At 43.6% G+C, this 21,587-nt stretch overlaps 1 protein-coding gene across 2 annotated transcripts in view; it reads right to left on the bottom strand.

The window, feature by feature from the left end:
- Positions 1 to 15,720, bottom strand: part of RAB3B (RAB3B, member RAS oncogene family) — a 53,377-nt gene extending 37,657 nt beyond the window's left edge. Inside the window, exons 1-3 of one of the 2 annotated variants that reach the window (XM_058029907.1) lie at positions 15,585 to 15,720; positions 10,721 to 10,801; positions 5,312 to 5,539 (exon numbers count right to left, since the gene is read on the bottom strand). In XM_058029907.1, the coding sequence (XP_057885890.1) occupies positions 5,312 to 5,539; positions 10,721 to 10,741 (249 nt within the window). In that variant the 5' untranslated portion in view covers positions 10,742 to 10,801; positions 15,585 to 15,720. The remainder of the gene's footprint in view (positions 1 to 5,311; positions 5,540 to 10,720; positions 10,802 to 15,584) is intronic. The other variant, XM_058029908.1, reaches the window with a different exon arrangement.
- Between the last annotated feature and the right edge of the window lie 5,867 nt (positions 15,721 to 21,587).

Genomic DNA, 21,587 nt, shown 5'->3' on the forward strand with positions numbered 1-21,587 from the left:
ATATAGAATATACCCAGTCATTATGCAGAAGATAAAATTGTGAAAGAAAATCATAATAAGGGTGATTCTGATGAGACAAGGACAACAGGAAAGGGTTTCAAGGCACGTGAGTCTCAGACCTTATATAAAATTACTTCAAAGTATCTATTCTGAATTTCTGGTAAAAAAGCATTAAATGCAAAACGTTAGAAGGCTGGCAATTAATTTGTGCTCTCAAAGCTTAACTGCCTCACCTCATCAAGTAAATAATTTCCCTTGAAATTTCCCATGTACAGCTTTCACCCTACTGAACAAACAGTCAGCATTGGTCCATTTTCTCTAGGAAAGGTCCAAACCTTTGAACTACCATCAGCTCTTTATCAACAAACACACACTCACACTGCCCCTGGATACAGCCTGGTACCTCTGAATGTGTCTCATTTCACTGAAATGTACAAAGCAAGGCCTCCAAGGGCACAGCAACTCTGCAAAGATGGAGCACAGAGAGAGATACACCTGCAGTGAGAGCAAATCCAGTATTGTCAGCAGGGATGGCTGCAGTGGTATCAGAGCTTAGACTGAAGTTGAACTTGGCCTTCACTGTAATGCAGTGTTCTAATGAGATAACAATGAGATTGAGGTGATTAACTATAAACAGAAATAAACCCTCCATGTCAACAGTCTGACTGCAAACACAGCAATGCCCTGCTCAGCAAGCTTAGGCTGTTCAATAATTCAACAGTGAGTTGGGTAACTGACCCATCAGTCATTTTGTCTTATTTGTCAAGGGTCTTATTTGTCAAGTTTTTATTTCTCTCCTTTGGATCACCCTTGCGACTCTAATCTTAAAGCCATTCAGAGCACCAAGTTCTTCTCAAAGCAGAAGTATTATTACTTGAGATATAACCAAGACCTTGGAATTGAATTACAGACACTGTTACTGCATCTCTTCTCCAGTCAAATGTTCCGCATTGTATTTTAGCATGAGAAGCAGTGCTTTACATCCACTCACCCACAATGATTTCCATTCCTGGGACCCAGTAAGTCCTTAATGCTGCAAATAAAATGTAATCCTTGACTCCCTTACAAGGATCAACCTGATCTTTTCACTATCATGAATTTCTCCATTTTAGTTCTTCATCTAAACAGCAAATCAGAGGATTTCACAACAACTGTGAGTCCATAAAAGCAGAATCAGGCCCATTAATGCTTTAGAGACACCCATCACTAGCACATCTATACATTTAATTACTGAACCTTATTATCCCTTTTTATAGAAACAAGTTTTGTGCAAGCATTCAAGCCTAAAGTCAGTGCTTGCAAGGAACTTAGCAAAACCATGACAGGAATAGGATGCCTTGGGAATAGATGATTCTCTCATCTGAAATGCATAATTAGCTTTTGGTTAAGTGTGCAATTAACATTAAAATTTACAATCAAATATGATGGTGTTCTAATTTTACCTCCTGTAACTGAAAAAAAAAAAAAAGGAAAAAAAAAGGACCTCAGTTGCCAGTGTTACTGCTTTGAATCCCTTCCCTAAGAGGCGAGCTGCACAAGATGATCCTGTCATCCAGGCAGTGTCTGATACAAAAAGCTGTTAAAAACACTGTGTATTTGCCTTCTGGACAGCCACACAGCAGGGGGGTTATTTTGGTTTATACTTTTCTGTTTTGTAGTGGTAACTGCCACTCAGTATAATTAGCAGTTGTCATATTTCTGACTTAAAAATCCAAAAAACCCAGAGCAATGTTGCTTTGTGCCCTCTCCCCAGCTGTGCCTGAGAGCTGTAACACGTGCTTCAGACATCCACTAAAGCTAATCTCACACCCCAACAGGTTTCAGCAGCTAAGCCACAGAGACATTTTTGTTAATGAGAAGGAAAAACCTTCATCCTAGCAGTTTAATTCTGATAAACAGCTCCTTAAAAGAAAAATCTTACTGCAGTCTAAATATGCTGCCTCTGTCTGAGCATCACAGCCTTCCTGCCTTTTAACCTGAAGTTAAATTTAATCTCTGTTGCTTTTTACAAAGGGGGTTGAAAGCAGTTTCAACTGTAACATCAGCTGCCAAACCCTGTATTTAGTTATATTTATAATTAATCACATCAATGTTGAGAGTCCTTTGTGTAAGGTTCTGCACAAAAACATAATGGAAATGTAATCAAATTCCTCACCCAAAGTGCGTATTGGGTGTTTGGGGCTGAACCCTGCCAGTGATTTTCTATCAGTTAATTTATGATACTGTGCAAAGAGTTCAGGCAATGAACCCAGCCTGGGCCAGCACAAGGACCAGAGGCTGCCCCCCAGCAGCTCCCCTTGAGGCCACGTTGCTCAGGAGCTCTGCTGTCATTTTCACCACCATTATTCCCCACCAGCAACAGCCACACAAACGCACAGAAGGCAGAAAAAGAAATCTCACCTTGCTCTTACCTAAAACTGAAATCACTTTTATTCATTCACCCTGCCTCCATGTGGATCTGGACAAAGTGGCCCTCTCTAGCTGCTAGGCAACCTGAACTCTGCATTAAGTATTAACTGTCTGCATTTGCTAAGAATATAATAATGTTACCTTTGAGATTTATTTATAATAAAAAAACATACCTAGCTGAAAATATAATAGTTTTCCTCCAGTAAACAGTAATTAGCAACTCTGGGAATACAAAATTCATCAAGAAATGCAGAGAGATATTATAAGCTGGCTCCTTACAACCCAATCATAAGGAAGATGCTTTATATAAAAGTATTATTACAGATGGCAGTGGCATAAAAAAATCTAATCCAAAAATTATATTTATGTATATATGTAAATATCTATATAATATATGAATATATTTATGTAATAAAGGTTTTTAATTAGATATTAAACTACTAAGTCTCAACCAACTACAAAACAAATGTTCTCAATAAAGTTAATTTATTCTATTAGCACAACACTACCATTTCTAAACAAGACAGAAAATATTTGAAATTAAAACACAGTCAACTGATCTTGGAGCTCTTCAAAGAAAGGGGAAAAAAGGCAACAAAAATTATTTCATAAACCCGTCTCTGAACCATTTTACTGTTTCCTTATGCAGCAGCAGTGCTGTCATTCTACCTTAAAAACATCATGAATATCTCTGCTATGTCCTGTTCCTCTCAAGCTAGAGAGATATTCCTTTCAAGTCTTTTCAAAGCAGATCATTTCCCAGACTGCTTAGTCACAAGCACAACTGATTATTAAAATATCAATTTGGGTGATGGAGGCGTTAATGTCAACAAAGCAAGAGGCCCACGAATGACACCACAATCAAACAGAGGAGCATTCTTCTGATCATTCCATGTGACAGCCTGTCAAACCCTGGTTCACAAAATACAGACTCCCTCAAACTCAGCACAAACACAAAGGCAAGACCTTTGGCTTTAAAGTGCTCATCAACTTGTGCTGGAGGAACAAAACCAGGAGTCAGGCCAGAGACATTTACAGGCACAGCTGTCAGCCTTTACGTGCACCTGCTCGGCCCTTGAGGCAGCACGAATTTTTCAGACAACACAAGAATTTGGGTCTTGCACCCAAATTCTGCTCTTCTGTTCAACACAGGCAACAGGCAGTGTAAAGGAAGTCCCACTGATGGTGGATCCCTCTGGATGACAGCACAGCAGCAATAACTCCCCTCTCACCTGGAGATTGCAGAGCATAGAACAAGGTTATTTGGCACAGCCCTTGAGCACCTCCAGTGTGCCACAGCTGCGCTCACTTCAGAGCTCCACAAGCACCCCTGAACTGAAAAAACCCTGGGTCTGTGGAGAAGAGAACACCACAGGTTCCTAGAAGTGCTTTTCTCTGGGTTTTAGAAAAATATTTGAAGTGGTTAAGTCAAACACTTGTACCTTCTCCTTCACTTATTTTCACATTAAATCTGATTCAGATAAGGCTTAATGCCAAGCTTAGGGAGAAATAATTTGAAAAAATGTCAACATAACTGGAAAATTGTAAGTCAGAGCAAAGGGTTTAATGGAGCCACAGAGTCCCACACTCCCAGAAACTCAACAGCAGCTATAAATAGTTTAAAAAACCAATTGTATGAAAACTCTTTCTTCCCACACACAGGAACCCACAGTTTTGGAATGCCAATGGACCCCACTATTACTTCATGTACGCTGGAGAACACATTGAATGGCAAATATAATCTCAGGACAGGCAGGACACAAACATGCTTAAATGCTGTGGTTTTGATAGAGGCACACAGTGGTTTTGTTAAGGTCCTTGAATCATGACTCATGTCAGGGATCCATGCAAAAAAAGAAAAGAACAGAACACAAGTTACTCTGGAAACTGTCCAACACTTAGGTGTACCTTTTATTAAAAATAAATGTTAAATCAACAGTGTTGTTGGTAACTCCAATATTACAGGTCCTGTGGACTGCACCCTCTGAAGAATTCACCTGACATCTCTTTTCAAAAGAAGTTTAAGGTTATTAAAGCCCTTTTTGCCCAGAAGCCCTCTAACAGATTTAATTAAGATTATTGCTTAATTCACTTTAATCACAATGTCTTTGAAAAAACTCTAATATTTTATGGTGTTTTCTGTCTCGCTTCTACACAAATTCTTAGAAAATTTCACGTTCCAAAATTCACAAAGGCCAACTAAATGGAAATCATCTTTAGTTGCTTATAGAGCCTGAAGTAAAAACATTTTTATTGCCAAAACCCTAAATTAATTCAATCAATTTCACATCAGGTGACCTACCTTAGTTTCAATGTCAGGATTTTACAACATGAGAAGGATCTTTTATTATATAATTTGTTTTACATTGTACCCAGCAACACAGAAATAAAATGAATCATGTAGTTGTAGTACAAAAAAAAAGCACCTCATTTTAGATTCTCACTACTCAAGATCATCACAATAAATAGAAAACCCAGATGTGATTACTGTAACTTGACATTTAAATGCAATTATTAAAGAATTACAAATCAGGTGTGTGTAGAGCAATTAGAAGATTAAGCTCTTAGATGGGGCAGAAATTGGGTGAAAATGGGCTGCTGAGCAGGTACATGAGTTACAGGAAGATACAAATATCTCATGTAGAGGCCATAAAATGATAGTATGAGCTGTGTGTAGAGTTCACTCAAACGCAGAGCAGCTCCTTAAACCACATTAGGAGTGAGACAGACACAAAGAGAACTCCCTCAGTTTACTGCAGGGACACAAAGGCCCAGCCACACACAACTTATGAACAACTAAAATCTACACCAACCCAAAAACCCACTTCCAAACAAGCCACATTTTACCATCACAGCTCTGCTGGGATTAATATAAAGCATCTTTGAAAGTGCTGGCACTCACCCAGATCTGCAGCTTCACCCTCTTGTCATTCCTGTAGACTGTTTTCACCTTGAAGTCGATCCCCACCGTGCTCACAAAGGCTGGAGTGAAGGTGTCGTCGGCGTATCTGAAGAGGAAGGATGTTTTACCCACACTGCTGTTGCCAATGATCAGGAGCTTGAACATGTAATCAAAATTTTGGTCTGAAGTATCCTTCTGCCTGAATCTGGCATCTGTTACTGAAGCCATCTAAGAAAATGACAAACGTGGGAAAAGAACAGATTTAAGAGCAGTTCAGCATTTGTATTCCTTAACTGTGTGCCATATGTTTGGGTTATCTCTCCACTTTCTAATGTCATAACCACCATATCTGCTGACTAAAGAGGAGCACACTTTGAAATCTTCTTTTAAATTCTGGCTTTAATCCTGTTTAGTGTTCACTCGTGCTGGTAAGACTTCCAAACCCAAGAAATACACCTGTTGCACTGCTTTGTATTTAACAGAATAACAGATGGCCACTGCAGATTGTTCAAATTCTCATGGGGAAACAGCATTCTTTACTCCAGTGGCAGGGTGCCACTGCTGTTGCTCCAATAAACTGCAACCAAGAACTAAAATCTTTGACAGTGCATCCAACCATGCAACTCATCAAGCAGCCTCCAAGGTAAATAAACCTAAATAATTGGTTTTACTACTTCTATGGAAAATCCACATTTCTAGTGCAGGCAACACCACCATTTTATCCTTACAAAAGTTCTCCCCCTCAACATTTACAGAAGAAAAACAAAAGGAAATAGGAAAATATGAAAAAACAGGAATTTCAGCTGGAAACTTTGAATCCATCCAACACCTATCTACTCTTAAGACTGCAATTGGAATAAAGACTGTATAAAACGTGAGGGCTCCAATGGGGGTACAGACAGCATTTGGAATGGATAAATTATCCCTTTTAGATTCAGAAACAAAAAAACAACAGGAGAATACGAATCATTAAGGGCCATGAGCAGCCCTGAATGCTCCAATGTGTGCAGCTCAGACAGCTGGTGAGAGGAGGTAAGACTCTGACTTTTCACCTCTGGTTGTACAGAACACAACCACACAAACCAAATTACTACTGAGGAGCAAACAGAAACTTCACCTTTTAACAGATATACCACACTTTTAATCTCTCATGCTGTTTGAAACTACCACACATCAAATAAGCAAAGGTCTTGGCTCCTTATAACAAGTTATAGGTTTGCAAATTGGAGCAATAGCAGCACAAGTTTAATTAGCAGCTACTTATGCAAAGCAGGGCCTGGGCTCCTCGTGTGCAGTCAGAAGGCACTAAGCAGTGATAGAAGCCTCCTTCACCCAGCATCCACAGAAGTTAATTTCCTCCTCAACTCAAATTCACAGGCACCTTTGGGAACAAAACTCACTCCAATATCTACTCTCAGCACGTGCCCAAATGCCTCCCTTCTTAGTAAGTCTCACCTTCACCCATTCACTGAAAAAAAACCAGCAACAACAACACCACCACCACACAAACCCCAACAAAACCAAAAGAACAACTCAAAATTCACAACTCTAAACCAAAATGCTATCCCAAGGCAGTTTAAATAGGGATGATAACTTCACTTAAATTTCCAGAACAGGGGAAAGAAACCAAAAGCAATCCAGTTTAAACTTCAGTGCAATGTGCACAATGGTTTATCTCAGATTAAACACATGCAACCTTCTCACACAGAAAAGAGCTGGTGCAGCAGACATTTCGTTCACAGACTGCATTCACAAGGGCAGTTTCTGAAGAAATTTATCAGTAGCTCAATAGTGAACAGCTGCACAGAATGTATTAAAATCTTCCCAAAAGTATCTCTCAGTAGGATACAGCATAATTCTGATAAACTCTCTTCTGAACTTCAGCTGCTCTTCAGTCAGTCTACAGTCCTTTGCAAGCACTCCAGAAAACACAAGCACAAATTTTCTTCTCATTAGTGTATTAGAAAACAGCTCTTCTACCCATGTGTTGTGGTTGATGGCAGGAATTTCTAAAATGAAGAATTCAACATCTGACTAACTTCCATTCAGACACTCAGGCCAATGCACTTACTGCCTCCTTATCCTTAGAAATCTCAGCTGCAAAAATTATGAATCAGGTGATTAGCTGATTTGTACCATCACCACACTGGACGACAGAAAATTTTCCACTTGAGTCATCTATCTTCCCCATACACATCTCATAATCTCTACAAATGAGAGTAATCTCATTTATAATCTCTGCATTGACAATACTTGTGCACTTGCTAAAGAGGAAAAAAAATAATTAAAATCTCTACTTCTCCATTCTGCTCACACAGGCTCAAAACAGTGAGAAACTTTCATCATTTGAAGCCTGGTCTTTTACAGATTCAGAGGCAGACCTTTAACAAAGGTATTGTACTAATCATACAGGAATCAGAATCTTCTTTGTACCCCTTCCTGCCCAGAACCCATCCACACACTCCAAGGTGAGCCTGTAACTGAAGCACTGCTGCCCCTATTAACCCTCCTAGATTGCTCTAATCAGAATTGTACCTGGCTACAAATGTGACTTTCAGATCTCAGCTGAAAAAGCAATTACAGAATGTGGCCAGCTTGAGCAGCTTTGTTAGAAGCACAACACAGAGAAAAAGATCAAATGATGCTTGTCCAGAACGTGGGGCTGTTGTCATAGAAGCACAGCCCTCACTGGCCTCTGTGCTGGCTGAAGATGCTGCAGGTCAGCGTCTTGAATCACCAGAGGCAGACAGAGCACAGAAATTTTAAAGAAAACTCCATCCCCTTGCTTAAATTTCACTTTTCCCTTTCCCCTCTAGTGAATAGAGTGAAACTGAAAGGACTTTCATACTAATTTCTGATTATCCCTCTGATGGCAGATCATTACTGAAGCTGTGCTCTACCAGCACTTGGGCTGGAAGTGTTTGCAGAGCTGCCCCTGAATTGGTGCTTGAATCCCAAAGCCAGGAACAGCAGACCTTCCTCCTGGTGCTCCTCCCCTCCCTTCCTCTTCCCCGCCTGTTGTCTCACTCCTGCTCCCAGCACTCCCCAGTCATGTCAGCCCTGAGGACCCCACAGAGAGGTGGTTCAGAGAACACAGAGATCCCAGTTAAAAATAAATCCTCCTACAGCTTCTCCTGTTTTGCAGGGCTGTTTGGAAAGTTGGTTCAGTTCCTGATCCCTCACAGCTCAGGGAGCCAAGCAGAGGGGACAGAGCACTGGGAAGTGGTGGCAGTTGCTATGCTACTGAGAGAAAGGTCCACAAAATCACATCTCCTGCAGCCCTCTGCACCTGGAGGAGATTCTGCAGCACAGGGAAATGGAGACAACACTGAGGTCAGGCAGCTCCTGTGCAAAGCACCTGCAGGCTCACACAGCCATTGCTGCCAGGGGACTGTCCTCCCTCCTTGGTCCAAGGCCATTCATTCAGCAGGCAGGGTAACCCCTGCTCCCCGGGCACACAGCCACAGATGCTCCTTTAGGATGGCTCCAAACAGAGCAGCACCTCTGCTGTTTCACACAAACACACAGCCCAAGAGAGCTCTGTTACAGGAGACCAGGTCAAACACAGCTGCCACACACAGGGCAAAGGAGAGGCTCTCCACTGCTCCACTTTGACTCTCTTGGACTAATCCTCAATAAAATACTTACACAGGAAAGACTTTGCTACAGGACATAAAACCTGTTACACAGGAGAGGGAGAAGCTGCCAGTTAGATTGTCCTTGAGAACACTTCAGCATGAGACCTTGCATCATTTAGTTTTTTGCCTGGGTAGCCCCTATTTTTGTAGCTAAGAGCATACTTATATTGACAATCTTCTTGGGAGCAAGGTCTCAAAGACAGCCACTTTCAACTAGTTTTGTGGGAACAGGCAGTTTTGTAGCTCTGAGATACCTTATTATTTCCCTGTTGAGGAAAAAGCCTGCAGTGTGAGCTCATCTTTTATTAGACAAAGAAACCACATAAGAGCAGGATGCTGCAAATGCTCTAAAGCAATAAAATCTTAATCAGAGCTTATTAGCCACCAAAGAATATATTCCTGGGTCAAAGTGGCTCTCCTGTCTTTAGCTTCTATTTTGGTCTAATGAATTTCAAAAGAAAAAAAGCCAATTGCCCTAAGACACCTTCATGGGAAACCAGCCTTTGCTGTTTTTAGTGCTCACTGAAATCTGTCACATAGATGGAGCCACTCAGTTGTGCTCAATTTGTGACCAGCATCATGGTGAAGACTCAAACTGGTTTCTAGTGCAACACAAACATCAAAGTGTTCCTGCTCTTAGGAATCCCTGGAAGTGGTCACTGTAAGCCCTGCTCTGAAACATTTTTTGCCTACAGCCAACTTCAGGACAAACTTAAAGTGTTGGCTAGAAATTAACTGATATACCTCACCATTTATTTATTGCCAGAAAAAAAGGCTAAGGTTGACTTTTAGTGTTGCCAGCCCTTATGGTTATGGCTACAAACTAATGGAGAGCTGTTCTTCTTTATCCTCTCACAGTCAAGAAACAAGAAATCCAACCATTACCATGGAAGGTCACCTGTCTCTTTATTAGCAACCATGTGGGTGTGTTCACTGACATGCTGTTTCCACATCCCATTCTCTCTCACAACAGTGTGAGAAAGAAGCCTGAATTTGGGAAAGAATCTCCTTTTCTGCTCCAGTCATCCCAGCTAACCATGAAACCTGGTCACACTGAAACAACTTTACTTCAAACTATACCCTAAGACACATTTGCAAATTCAACTTGTTATGAACCTGTGTATTCTCTATATTACAACTTCTGGGCAGTTCTAGCAATAAAAACATCTTTTAATGTGCTTCATTTTTAAAGTCAAAAGTGTAATTTCCTATATTTGTCTTATGCTATTTAGGACCACTAACAATTTAAATGTGAGGGTTTAACTGTTTCATCATCATCCAGTAACACACATTTCTTTAATTAGGCAGATGAGAGGATGGGGTGAAACCACTCCTTTCATTTCTACAGTAACCCCTGAGAGTTGCTACTAATGTGCAACATAACTTCTTCTCAAAAGCATTAATACCTTGTGTATTTTTTTCCCCAAAAAGTGCATTTAAGTTAAGAATAATCTAGTTCACAAATTACACATCTAAGTCAATTTTCTATTGTAAAAATTCACTCCTTTATGTGCTCTGTCATTGGAAAATAAATACTGCTTTCTTTTTCAGAAATGAATTTCCATTTTGAACCAGATTTCTACCAAACAATGGAATTTTTTAGAGCCAATGTGTGCTGTCCTAAGGATAGAGCTCATAAAGGAAACAAGGCCGTGACCTTAGAGACTCTTATATAAATGCTGTTCTACATGAGAGAGATTCATCAGAAGCAGAAAACAGAGCATGAGCAATTAACAAGTGCTAATAAACATTGCAAGCAAGCGATAGTTACCAATTTAGATCTATAATCCATGAGAGAGATGAAGGCTTTGCTGTGAGTATATGAATCAAGAGAGTGGTCACACTGTTGAACCTGCGATGTAGAAGCAAAGGATTACAATGATTATGGTAAAGATGAATAATTAGAATATTAGGTAAGGGAATAATGGGGTTAGGTTTTGGAACAAAGTGTTGTGCAAGGTTTGAGCTTCCTCCACTGAAGGTAAAGAGGAAAGTCCTGCAGTGTACAAAGAGAACAGAAACAGGGCTTGAGTTAGTAGCAGATATTAAGATAACAGCAAACATTCGAAGCCAGCAGTTTAAAGTTTATTAAAGGGAGATTATCTTTACTAATCTAAAATTAAAGTTCCGGATAAATCTCACAAGTGGACAGAAAACCTTGGATAGGAATCATTGCACATTTCCTGAAGAAAGGCAGCAAAGCAAACAGAACCAAGAAGCACCTGAAATCTCTCTGTACACAAGGGTGTTTTGCACAAAGCCTGGATCAAAGTCTACCATGCTGCAAAGACAACTGCAATAGGACATCTGCAACTTAGAGCACACCTACACAAAAATATCTGCTTCAAAGTAATAATTATTCCAGATTTAGAGCAGAAAAACATAACAGAACATAGCCCTCTTTTTCATGGCTAATACAATGTAAAGGCCAAGTTTGTGTCTGGTGCATTTTCTCTCCAGTAAGCCAGGGTACAGCACCATTTGTCATCCTGACTTACATTATCTTGCCTTGTGGAGCCTGCCACAGCACCTGGGCACACTCAGACCTTACGTAAGTCACAGGCTGCAGCCACCCACTCCAGGCCAGAATTTGGATCAGACACAAATCCCTCCTCAGGATCCACACAATTGACAATCACCTCTCTTGGCAGCACCACAGCAGCTCGCTCTTGCTCAAAGTATTGCACATTTTTCAGTTACATTTCCTCCTGCTCTCACAGCCCTGCCCTCTGCAACAGCTGCTCCCTGTGACAGCCTCTGGCTCACTCTTCAGTACTGCCCAGAACTCGACTTTGGGGTGTCATCGAAATGCCACTCAACTGACAGATCTAGAACAAAAACAATTCAGCTCTCTACACAGAAAGTCTATGCTTATTATCTTAAAAATGTGAGCTCTTTATCTTGAGTGCTTCAGCTTTAATAGAATTCATTTATAAGTGAGTCCAGAAGTCTTTACAAGAAGATGCTTGTAGTGCATTTGTTCTGGAACTTGCGTGCTACAAAAAAGTTCAATATATGCATAACTACTAAAGGATGAAAACCTGTAAGCAATGTCAGTGGTTATTTTCATTCCCATTTAGATTTGGGAACACAGGCTTTAAAAACAGCTTTTAAAAGATTTTTTAAGAACTTGCTGGGTGTGGAACACGAATCAAGAACCAGCAGGTACCACTTTTTTGCCATCTAACTTTACAATGACATTTGGTTTGACTGTTAAAAAGATTTACTTGAGTCAAACATCAAGCCATGCCTCTCCCATTTCCTGCACAACATTCAACATCCTCAAAGCCCATTTTAGAGCCAGAATAAAATTCTCAGGAAGGAAGAATTAGTCCTTTTAGTATTGCAACAAAAACAAATAAACAAAAAATAAAGATATATTAGTTTCCACTTTTGTACTTTCTTCTATGAGTGTTGTTTGCCACTCTCTTACTATCACATGGTTCCATTCCTGTTGGCAAGCACACTACTCCAGAAAATGCACAGAAAAATATGTAATAGTAAAAAAATCTGAATCCAGCTCAGCTCTCTCCCAGAGGATGCAGGGAAGAGGAGATTTTTATCTTTCCTATGCCCTAAAGAGGGGACGCAGAGATTTCCACAACTCCCTGAATATTCTGTTGAATTTAGGAATCCTGGAGCCAGCCAATTTCTAGTTCTACAGAACTGCAAGCTGAGGCTGCCCCGAACCCAGCCCTGTCCCAGAGACCAGTGCACACTGATGAGGCTGAGGGCTGTTACAAAACTCACCCTCCTCAAAGCCCTTCCTTCCTGTCACAAACACTGCAGCGACGGCCCAGACAGCAGAAACCCGGAATTCGGCCCCCTCCTCATGGCATCTCCAGCCCTGCCTCTCTTTCTCAGGAAGGAACTGGCAATGGTGGAGCACTTCCTCACACCTCACTGCTGAACACGCTGAGGGAGCAGTGACAGGAAAGCACACAGAGCAACACACGAGATGAATCTGTGAGTGAGTCCCTGCTGATCCTTGCCCAGCTGGAAGGCAGGGCACAGCTGTGTTCTGGAGGGATACAGCTCTCCATGGAGAAAGCCACGACCATGCTTCCACTGTGGTGGAAGATAAGGGAAGTTCAGGCATATGGTAGCACTCACCCTATCTGGAGCTAGAGTGAGGCCATATGCAGGTTCAGGCAGACACCCTTCCATCAATGAGCAGGACACAGTTACAGACTTTTCTGCACCACTGGGTCTAAAACCTTTCATTTTTAGGTAAAAACAAGCTGCTGTCCTCACCGAATCAAGTGACCAGAGGCTGGAATTGTCTTGTAGAAACCACCTGCAAACCAGAATCACACAGAGACAGGGCCAGCTTAGGATGCCTCTGCAGTGCAGAAGTCTAATTTGCTGCCTGTTAATGCTCCTCTTCCAAGCAGAAAATCTGTGATGAATAAGTTAATTCATTTCTCTATGCTATGATGTTCTCCCATGCTGCAAAGTAAGCCACCTGCTAACTGGGATTAGAACAAGCACCCTCACACTTCCCATTTTTTAATGAGCTAATACTCCCAAACATAAATCTTATTGCTTATTTCAAATATCAAACACTACTGCACTAAGCTAAGCACACATTTCCAGGGGCACACTAAATACGCAGAACCTGAAGCACAAGATACATTTTTACAGCAAAAAGCATACCTGAAATGACCAGTTCAGGACATTTCTCAGCGTTGAGTACTGCCTCAAAAAACCCCTACTTCTTCAGCCAAACCAGTAACAAAAAATACTGGGGGGCAAAGGGGACATGAGAGCCCTTCCCTGGAACTACAATCAGGCAGCATGATGCAAGACCCTGAACTGTGATGCTGTGACCTGCACATTTTAATCTGGAGCTGCATGAAAACATATGAGAATGAAGGTAGGAAAAACCACCTCTGAACTACGCAGCTAACATGACTACTACACAACAACCATCATGTTAACAAATACTAACTGCATTGCTTCGCTGCACACAAGAACTACTGCTAGTAAAACATAAAGCTGATAAGTCTTCTCACATTGTCACCTGAAAATATATTGGGTCTGCAAAGAGGGCATCATGATTTTGTCAAAATTGCAAAGGAATCTTGATTTTAATTGGGTTTATTTGTCTCTCTTCTGACTTACACTATGAATTGTTCTGATAAAACTGTCCTAAAGGCAGCGAAGTCCCAGTAAATGCATATATAACCACCTCCAGGATAGTAAGCACAAATAACAGGAAATAAAAGCCTTTTAATTACACACTTCCATACAGAAGTGTATGGATTCAATTTTGTACCCTCCATAACCCAATATCAGTGCTCCCATGATCTGAGTACAGTTACAAACACACAGATAAAATTATAGTTCCAGTGGCATTTTTACCTTTGGAGGGGGAAAAAAAATACGTTCACAAGAGAATGTTATTTGAACCCAGAGCTAATCCAGGCAACTCTTAAGCCCTGCAAACTATTATTTGCACAACTGAGAGTGCAGCACTGGGTGAGGAATAAGTGATGAGAAACAAAACAGGAGAAGTCAAAACCAGATTTGCCACCAAAGAATTTCACAGAACCATGTTCAGAGACGACGGTCATGTTGTCTCAGGACATGGGAAAATCCACGTTAAAATTAGTCCCCCTCGGTTTGGTTTTTTTTTTTTTTTTTCCTTTTTTGACAAGTTACACATAGGTCAGATCAATCTGATGCACTGCACAAGCCCACAAGCTTGTAAGAAGGAAAGGACAGCGTGGAGACAGAGCCTTGGGAGGCAGGGGAGGTGGAGCCGCCGGTGCCGGTGCTGGCGATGCCGCCGCGGTGCCCCCGGCCGCTGTTACCGCGCACACCAGCGGCACTGCCGGGCGGCGGGCAAGAAACAAAACAGCGGGGAAACCAACGCGTCGTCCCACAATGCGGGGCAAAAAGAAAAATAAAATACCACATGCGTTCTGCACAGCATAAACTGGACAAACTGGAGAGTTTGTACTTTTTGTGAACTGAATTAGAAGATGGATCCGTTGGGTTCGGTGCGGTGGGCGCGCTGCCCGGGGCTATACGGGCAGGGTGGGCGCGGGCAAGTCCGCTCCGCCGGCTGGGGCGGGCTGTGAGGCAGCAGCGGGTCCGTGCCCTGCCCGAGCAGCCACGACGACAGCAGCGCCGCGATTCCGGCAGTGCTCCATTCCCAGCACTTCGGTTGTTGTCACCTGTTCCCCGTTCCCTCTCCCCGAGCCGGGCACGGCCCAGGGTGACGGGAACGGGCGGGTTACGCACCAGCTGGGGAACAGCCGGGAAGGCCCCGCTCTCCGCTCTCCCCCCTCCCGCGAGGCTGAGGGTATTTTACTGATAAGGCAATATTATATCGCCTCTTGTTGCTGGGATATGTTTATTTTAGAGATGGAACTGCTGTTGCCCTCTCCGCCCCGCCGCTCCCGAGGGCTGCCCGTTACACCACACCTCGGGGCACGGAGCTCACCCGCCGGGCACCTCCTGCTTGCCGTCCCGCGGAGCCCGGGAGGACGAGGAGGGCAGGAGAAGTTTGTGGGTCCCGGTTGGGGACATGAGGTGCGGAACACCGCCAGCCCCTTCCCCGCCACCTTCGAGGGGAAGCAGCCCCGACGGCGCGGGAGGAGCTCCCTCAGAGAAGCCGCGGCTCTTACCTGCGGCGGAGGAGCGGCGGCGTTGAGCCGAGCCGAGCCGGGACGAGCCGAAGCAAACCGAGCCGAGCAGAGCCGAACTGAACTGAAGCGAGCTGAGGCGAGCGGTCCCGCGGCCGCTGCTCGCGTGGCGGGAGCCGCCCCCCCGCCGGTACCTGGGGCGGCCCCGGGGGCGGAGCGCGGCGGGGCGGGGCGGGGGCCCGCGGGGAGCGCGGGAATGGCAATCGCCTCAGGAGCCCCCGCGGGCTCGGCAAACGTCCCGGGTACGAGCCGAGCTTGCCGTTCTTACCGCGCTTTCCGCACGGGCTGGGATTGTCATCAGTAACACTGTTAACTCTGAAGCCTAGTGATGGCCGATGTGACACCAGGCGCTACATTCCTCCTGGTGAGGAGACAGAAATTGAGACAGGGGCTGCGATCTAAATCGTTCACATGAAAGAGCGCTGATGAAGAGGTTGTGGTGGACCCTCTTAGCTTTAAAACCTTTTCGACCTCAGAGAGACTTGACTGTGGTCTGTTCCTCTCCAGGAAACCAAAACAGCCTTTGAACATGATGCCCTGGACAGAATGAACAAAATATTGGGTTTTTAAAAACATATTAAACATTATGTGTGACATAACTAAGAAGGTGCTTCCCTAACAATCGGCACAGATGGCAGGATTTAAGCAAGTGCCTCAGCACAAACACAAGGTCTTGTTGGGCCCCAGGAGAGGGCTCCTTGTGAGGGGAGGCAGAGCAGGAGGTGCTCAAAGGTACTGGATTTGCAGGGTTTCTGCCTTCAGGCAGTACCTCTGAACTCAAACCCCTAAAACTTGGGGGTGCAGATGTCTTTTCACCCTGCTATGTCCTCCAGAGCACTGCTGCTTTCTTCTCAGTCTCATTGTGCCTTTTGTTTGATGTGCAGCACTTGGACTCGGCTCGGACACTGCCCACACAGCACAGGAACAAATTTGTCCCCTTGTAAAAGCTTTTTGCAAACCTGGTGATCTTCAGCATCTGATCCTCAGCTCTGATCTTCAGACTGGCTCATAGGTCAACCAGCCCTTGCAGAAGCTTGAGCTTTATAACAGTTCACTCACTTCAGAGGAATCTGACAATTGATTTATTGCTACCTTTTGTCCAGGGCAGTTGACTAGTTACCAGTGTCATGGGAGTGTAGAAAGCCAGGGAGCACAGTAGTACTGTATGACTAGCATATAGCTAAGGTGAACATTTTAGGAACAATCACAGGAGAGATGCTGAGCAGCCTTAAGGAGCACCTCTTCTCTCTGCAGATCAGAGATTTCATACAGCTTCTCCATTTTACTCAAGTCAGAGCTATCTGCCAGGTGGCCCAGGGGACAATTCTACCCAACATCAGAGTAATTTTCTACCCCCATCTAGAATGAAAATGTGTATTTGCCATCAAAACCCCAGCTAAAATTACTGTTATATAAATCAGGCCCTGATTTAAGCTTTAAGCAAAATAACAGCTTTGTGTAGGCAACTAGAAATAATCAACAGCGTAACAAAATCCCAAACTCATTACAACAAGTATTTCAAAGACAGCCTAGCAGGCTTGACACCTAAAAAAATCTTTCCTGCTCCTTGCAATCCTCTTGTTGCTCTGGGGTGATTGATCTCTGCCAAAACCTGACTTCTCATCAGCCCAGCATGGGTAGAGCTCTTCTCTCAGTCTGCTGACTGGTGCTCAGTCTAAAAAACCATTGTGATCCCACAGCCCTATAAAGCACCAACACAGAGTGGAAATTGGTCATGGGCACACACCTGCACCTTTGATGCAAAGGACACACCATGGCCAAGGCTCACTTGGGCATCTGGCAGTGATCACCTGATTTGACACCCCAAAAACACAGGCACAAGTGCAGAGCCACTGCTCAATCATAATTTCCAAAGGCTTTTTTAGATTTCATGCCACCCCTGAAATGCCAGTTTACCTACAAGCCCTTTCTTAGTCAGGGGTACCAAAAGAAGGCACCCAGGTAATTAGGAGACAGGAGAATATATAGTGATTTTTGCTGTCTATCACCTTGTTTAGACATGGTTCTATAATTTATGGAGTGAATAATTTTTGCTCTCCTAGTGCACTTCCCTGCCAGGTTTTAATGTTGTGTGGTCATGAATTGCTGATACCACTTCCAGTGGGGGAGGTCTTTGTTATTTTAGATTTATAGATGGGGAAATAAGGAAACAGGAAAGAACTCCCACAAGCGCACGGAGGTGGAAGAGCAGATGCTGTGCTTTATCTTGTTTTCTGACATGTGGATCTATCTCACTCTCTCCCAGCAGTCAGGAGAGCACATTTATCAAGCACAACATACATACTCCACTGCTCTCTCAACATTTTAAATTCAAAACACTCCATCCTCTCACAGTGCAATTGATCGGAAGAAACAAATTTAATCTTTTCTAAAAAGGGAGTTTTAAAAAATTAATTTATCAATTTATGGATTGATTTATTAAAGCAAGAGCACCACCAAAACAGTTAAATCAGCTGTTGTCAGGGGAGCCAGGTAAAAACAGGACACCCACAAACAAAATCCTCCTTGTTTGAATAGGCAGCACTCACCCAGGTTCTTCTCCACTTCAGTGTGGAATAAAGAGCATGTAAGGCCCATGCTGTGTCCCCAGGATGTGTGCAAATTTCATTCCCTTTAACAGGGCTAATGCATCCAAATCCTCACAAATGGCTCTTTGAACACTGTTCATAATATCAGAAACAGCACAATAAAGTGACATCCAAATTTGACTGTGCTGCCAGTGCAGCTTATTTCATGCACAGCATGTCATGTTGTGACCTGAAGCACTCTCAAAAAGCAGAGAGCACATCTGCAGTTCTTATCAATTAATATTTCTGCAGCACATCTACCTATTTCATGCTGTGCATGTGCAAAATGGTCCCAAAATGAGTGTACATTAGCAAATAAACTCTAATCAGCAGCCAGTTACCTACAGCCTTAGCCAAACTCAATCCACAGACTGCTGCCCCTTCAGTTCTGCTCCAGCTCCTCCTTTGCCCTGGCTTGCAGTGGTAACAATGGGATCACGACCTTTTGAGAGGGTGCAAACTCTAGGAACTCCCCACATCACAACAGAGACAAGGGAATGGAGAGGAGATTCCTGTGTTGGCTGGAGGAGATTCCAGTGTTGGCTGGAGGCAAACAGAGCACGGGAGAAGCACCCACCCATCTGAGATCCCATGGGCAGGCTGTACCTGCCTGCTCCCCCCTCCCTGCCTGTCCCACATCCTGGCTGCTCCCTGCACTTTTCCTGATGCTGTGCCCCGTGCTGGGATGAGAGCCAGCACGGGTGGTGTGTGACAGCCTCTCTCACTGCTCTGAGTCAGAAGCTGGAATGCTGCAAGCACAGGTCAGCCAGTCCCTGCTTCCAGCACAGTTGTGAGCAGAGCAGTTTGGGGTCTCTATTTTTTTTTTTTTTTTTTTTTTTTTGTCCATAATCAAAGGAACTTACTGCAGATTTCACCATCACAAAATGGTGCCATGACATTTTTCACAGCTTGGAGAGGGTCACTCAAGCTTTGGTCACTGTTGCCACTCCCTGTGACGGGTCACAGGGGCTGGCTGGCACTTGTCACTGAAGATTCCTCCTCCTTGGATGGTGCTGACGTGGTGGCACCAGATTGGTGCTGCAGTGGCAGGAGTGGTGCTCCCTGGACAATGGCAGGCCTGGGAACTGTGCACAGCCACACCTTGCTCTAGACAAACCTTGAGGGGAAAAGCAAACTGAGATTATTTGACTAACTGCTTAACAAATCAGCACCTGTTTCTTCAAGGAGGGAAGGGGTAATGGGTTAATATGCCAAATAGTTTAGAGACAAAGTGACGTTTAACATTTCGACAGACCTTGATTATTGTTTCCTGGTTTCCTCCAGGCAGCAACCTTCCCTCTCCAGCCAGTGCCAAAGACAACTTACACAGCTGTCTGGGAAGGGGATGCAACCTTTGAGAGAAACCCCATCTTTGGCTTTGCTGTCTGTGAAATGAGCATGGATTTGCAGTGACTTCCCCTTTTCATCCCACTCTCTGGAGAGAGCTCTGCTCAGAGTAATTCCGTCTTTATTGCTTTCTGAATCTCTATCCTCAGGCCTCAAGTTTGGAGCCACCTGTAGCGACGGTTGTCAAGGAGTAGCCCTGCAGTGTTCTCCTGGCTGGGCAAACCCAAGCAGGCACAATACCAGGTCAGCTGCAAATAAATGTCACAGCATAACATAAATGCAAATAGCTCTCCTCTTAACAAAAGTTAAGAGAAGTTTCATTACCTCCAATATGACCTCATATTCATCGGGGTTTAATAATATTTCACTTCAGAGCTATTTATTACAAAGGCCTCTAAACGAGCTCTGAGTGAATGAAGCTCATTAGCAGTTTGATACAGGCTAGACACGGTGGCAGGCAGACAGCCACGGGGACAAAAGTGTGTTTGAAGTAGATGACTCCCAAACTCAGCATGCCAGGATGACAGATGGGACACTCTGGCCGTGCAGGCTTTCTTGGTTGTTGCAGTTTTGTTCCCTGCTGCTTAACATGGCAAAGGAGAGGTTTCCCAAGTCTCCAGCTGAAGCTTCCTTTAAAGCCTGTCCAGCCTCAGGTGCACAAAGCAACCTCTGCTCCCAGGCAGCCAGATGGGAGCTGCAATCCAGGCACTCCCTAATTAACTTTGGGATGTTTTTCCTCTGTAGGTTGTTTTCTGGAAGAAAGAGAACTGAGAGCATGTTTATTTACAAGAGATTAATTCAGCCTGGCAATTTGCTGGGTCTGTACTAAGAATTTTGAAGTGTCTTGGGGATTTTAACACCATAGAAGGAGGAAAAGCTGAGAATCCAAGGGGATTTCTAAATGCATCTGAAGAACTGATCGCGTAAGTTACTGCAAGTCACACACAGATGGGCAGCACAAGAAACAAAGCTGATGGGGGCAAACTAAGCTGAGGTCTTGGTTTCTGAGCAGTGCTGCAGTGTCATTAACTTCAAACACAGCTACAGGAAACACTGACCTGCAAGCCTCTAAGCCCTGGGGACTTGTTTGTGTATAAACTCACACAACATACAAAAAGCAATTGCTGGGTGGATCCCTCTGCACAGAAGACAATGCCAACCATCTGTACCATCTTATCAAGATCATGAAGAAGCAGGATGTAAAGGAGATAGTAACAAAAACATCCAGGTATAAAACTAACAGGTAGAAAAGAGAAAAATACTTAAGTGACTTAACATCAAAAGTAGGTTTGCCCTGTAATCCAGAGATGTGAAAATAGCTTTTACACAAGGTAACCAGCTGTCCCTAGAAATCAAACTGTGAAAGCACATTAATCATATTCTGCTGATACTCCAGCTAGACTCCAAGCAGGGCAGCAAGAGCCAAGCTCCATCCTGCTACAGGGGACAAAAGTGTGCTCTAGAAAAGAGCAAATGGAAGAGAGGAAGGGGAAGCTGTACCAGCTCACCGTGTCTGAACATACAGAGGGTAGAAAGGATTGCAGAGAAAGGAGGCAGCTGAAGAACAAAGGGAAAAGGGTCATGAAATAAGTTCTTCCTTCCAAAGTACCAAGTCTGGAAGGCATGAAGTGCTAAGGAGAGGAGCTGTGTCAGAGAAGATGTGAAGGAGGATAATTTTGAATCAGGGTGGTCTTAAATGTAAAGAATGAAGCACACTGCTCGTCCCTGTCACTGAAGGGAGATGTCTGTGGATGAAGAACTTTCTAAAAAATACTTTGAGGCCACATTGCTTCAGGCATCAGAGCATTTTGCAAAGAAAGAAACACTTCATGCACATCATCCCACAGGCTGCAGCTTCCCTGAGAGATAAGAGCAGGGCAGAGCTGCTGCAAAGTCATGCATGGAAACTCACTGAGGTGCACCCTGCTAATTTGCATCAGAGATTGCTTTTTAATTATGATTTGTTGAATCCTTTCCCAGATGAACACGCAGAGTCCTCCCCCTGCTGGCAAGTAAAAAAGCCATAGCAATGTTTTTTTAGTTATGTCAA

This window comes from Melospiza georgiana, chromosome 9 (assembly GCF_028018845.1).
Source record: "Melospiza georgiana isolate bMelGeo1 chromosome 9, bMelGeo1.pri, whole genome shotgun sequence".
Lineage (NCBI taxonomy): Eukaryota > Metazoa > Chordata > Aves > Passeriformes > Passerellidae > Melospiza > Melospiza georgiana.